The 2,490-nt window shown below is 42.8% G+C and overlaps 1 protein-coding gene across 1 annotated transcript; it reads right to left on the bottom strand.

Moving 5' to 3' along the window:
* Positions 1-1,701: 1,701 nt before the first annotated feature.
* On the bottom strand, positions 1,702-2,490 carry LOC137968323 (tigger transposable element-derived protein 6-like). The gene is made up of 2 exons (XM_068814923.1): positions 2,135-2,490; positions 1,702-2,032 (listed from the first exon to the last, which is right to left on the bottom strand). Exons 1-2 carry the CDS (start codon positions 2,488-2,490, stop codon positions 1,702-1,704), a joined length of 687 nt encoding a protein of 228 aa, XP_068671024.1.

Below are 2,490 nucleotides of genomic sequence, written 5' to 3'. Positions count from 1 at the left end.
TTCCATATTTTACATCCAATCCGCGAGGATTGACTCTGTTGATGTAACCTTGAAAATTTCTCATAAAAATTGCCCGCTTCTGCTGATCGAGTGTTACAGGAGTGGATAGAATCAATGTTAGTAAAAAGGTCTATCAAGTTTGTAGGTGCAGGTTTCCAATGCATATCATGCATTAGAGTTGATACAGCTTTGTAATAGAGCATCTCCACAGGAAGAATGTTAGCACGTATGAATAAAGGTATAGCATGCTCTTTTTTACTTGCAAATTAGAGTAAATTAAATCTAATTAAACACTGAGCTCGCTTCTGGAGGATTTAAATTTTGTTAAGGTTAGCCTTAAGAGTCTGGCCCCAGGCCAGTAGTCCGTAAGAAATGTATGGATGCATTAAAGAGCGATAAATATTGAAAAGAATACAAGTTGCTACAAAATATCTGAGTCTTGAGGAGTTTTAAGGGCAATGTAGTCTACATAAAATGTCCAGGAAAGATTATTGCCGATCATTACACCCGCAAGATACTTGACAAAAGATTTACGTTCAAGTTGCTTCATCATTTTGTTCTCATTGTCAAATACTTTAAGATGAATATCGATTTTAGTCTTTCGTAAGGGGCCCCAATAGGATTTTCAGGATCCTGGATTTAGCCTTTTCGGAGCCCGGGATTCGCTATTCTAAAAATCTATGGGACTCGACGCGGGATTCAACGTTATTACGAAGCGAGATCTGGGAAATCGTCACTTTGAAGCTCCAAAATCCGGGATTTCTGACGGCGCGAAAATTAAAATAAACTCAACTTTCACCTTCGGCAGCGACGGAAACGACCGGAAATCCACATCACGTACAATCAACTCTCTGGTAAGCGACCACTCTTGGTGTACGACAAAGTAATCGCTTGTAGGAGGTGGTCGCTTTAGAGAAAAATCAACAAAATAAGCCCAAACTTGACCGATTAATGTGATTACATAAAGATAATTACCTCATACGCTAAAATTAACCATATACAACGTTTTCTGTTTGCGCTGCTGGGATTGGTAAAGGAGCATCGTCACTGCCATCATCACTGTCCGAAACAATCTCTATTTCAGATCAGTCTTGTTATTTTTTTGCGTGTGTGAGTTGCGATAACCTCATCTCGTAGGGTTTTCCTTCAGTCAGGGTCAGCAGGGTCTAAACGGTGATAGGCGTCTGTGCCATCGTCGATTGCAGGATAGGGTATAACGTCAATATCTTTCCTGGACATCTTCTTTACTAGGGCTTCAAGGTGTATTAACTCCTCACCGGCAAACGGATCATCTTCATCGTCGTCATCCAAGTCCATGGTTCAGGGGTACATACCGACATGTCTGAAACACTGGGGACCTTAAGATCTAAGACGTCGACGGCTGCGAAAACGTCATTTAATATTGCTAGTTTGAGTTGTTTCTTGATTATTCCAATCTGTTCAACTTCCACAAACTATCCAGGAAATGAATTGGGAGGAACAGTGTTGAAACTAAGAAAGAAAATCAAAGATTTGCCCCAGTTGGCTCGCGTCTTCCTTAGAACTTGAGATTTGGTCATTCCGCGTTGCAGATTGGCAGAGAATGGGAAATAAATGTACAAATTTTAAAGCGCACGTGCAAAGCCATTGGTTTGCTCATTAATGTCTATTGCTTGGTGACGTTCTCGCTGAGGTTGCCGTCCCAGATCTTAATTAAGGTTCCTACTTACTGATAACATCGCCTTTGACCTCGTCCCAAGTATTAACCATCCATCGCACGGCCATCAACAGGTTTTCAGACTTCTCTATCTGACTGGCAGAATGGTCTTCGTCAAATTGACTGACGATATGCCGCAGCAACTTCCTTTTGTAATAGACCTTCCACTGCTTGATTATACCCACATCCACGGGCTGGGTGCGCGAGGTGGTGTTCTTCTGTAGAAAGGCTACTTTAATGTTAGAGAACATGTCGGTCAGCGATGGTGGATGGCACGTTGCATTGTCCAAAGAAAGGATAGTGTGTCTTTCTTCTCTTTTAAGACTGTTGTTCAACCTGGTGAGGATAGTGTACTACTTCCTATCACAATAAGGCCCTCTTTCTCGCCCTCTGCATTCACAAAGAATACAGCGGTTATTCGTTGCTTCTCATTCTTGCCACTTCTGCATGCAGCGTTTTCCCTTTTGAGAGAGCGATTTCTCAGGCATCGCCTTCCAGAAGCAGCCAGTTTCGTCCTCATTCCATACATCCCTAGGAGAGTAGCCCTTAGTCAGCTCTTTCACTCTTTCATTCCAGCTGTCTGTGGTCACTGGGCTAACATCGCCCTCTTCCCCAGCAATGCTCATTTGACCGATGTTGTGTCTCTTTTTCCACGTCTCTAGCCAGCCACTTGTTCCTTTAAAAGTGTCTTCTCCAAACCTCTCAGCAACAATTCGTGCTTCTTCGACCAATATGGGGCCGTCGACAGGGATATTTGATGCTCTCTCTGGTATACCATTCCCACAACAAGCCAT

The sequence above is a fragment of the Montipora foliosa genome, chromosome 8, assembly GCF_036669935.1.
Source record: "Montipora foliosa isolate CH-2021 chromosome 8, ASM3666993v2, whole genome shotgun sequence".
NCBI lineage: Eukaryota > Metazoa > Cnidaria > Anthozoa > Scleractinia > Acroporidae > Montipora > Montipora foliosa.
The sequence above is the reverse complement of the archived record's forward strand: the minus strand, read 5'-3'. Positions and strand labels throughout refer to the sequence as shown.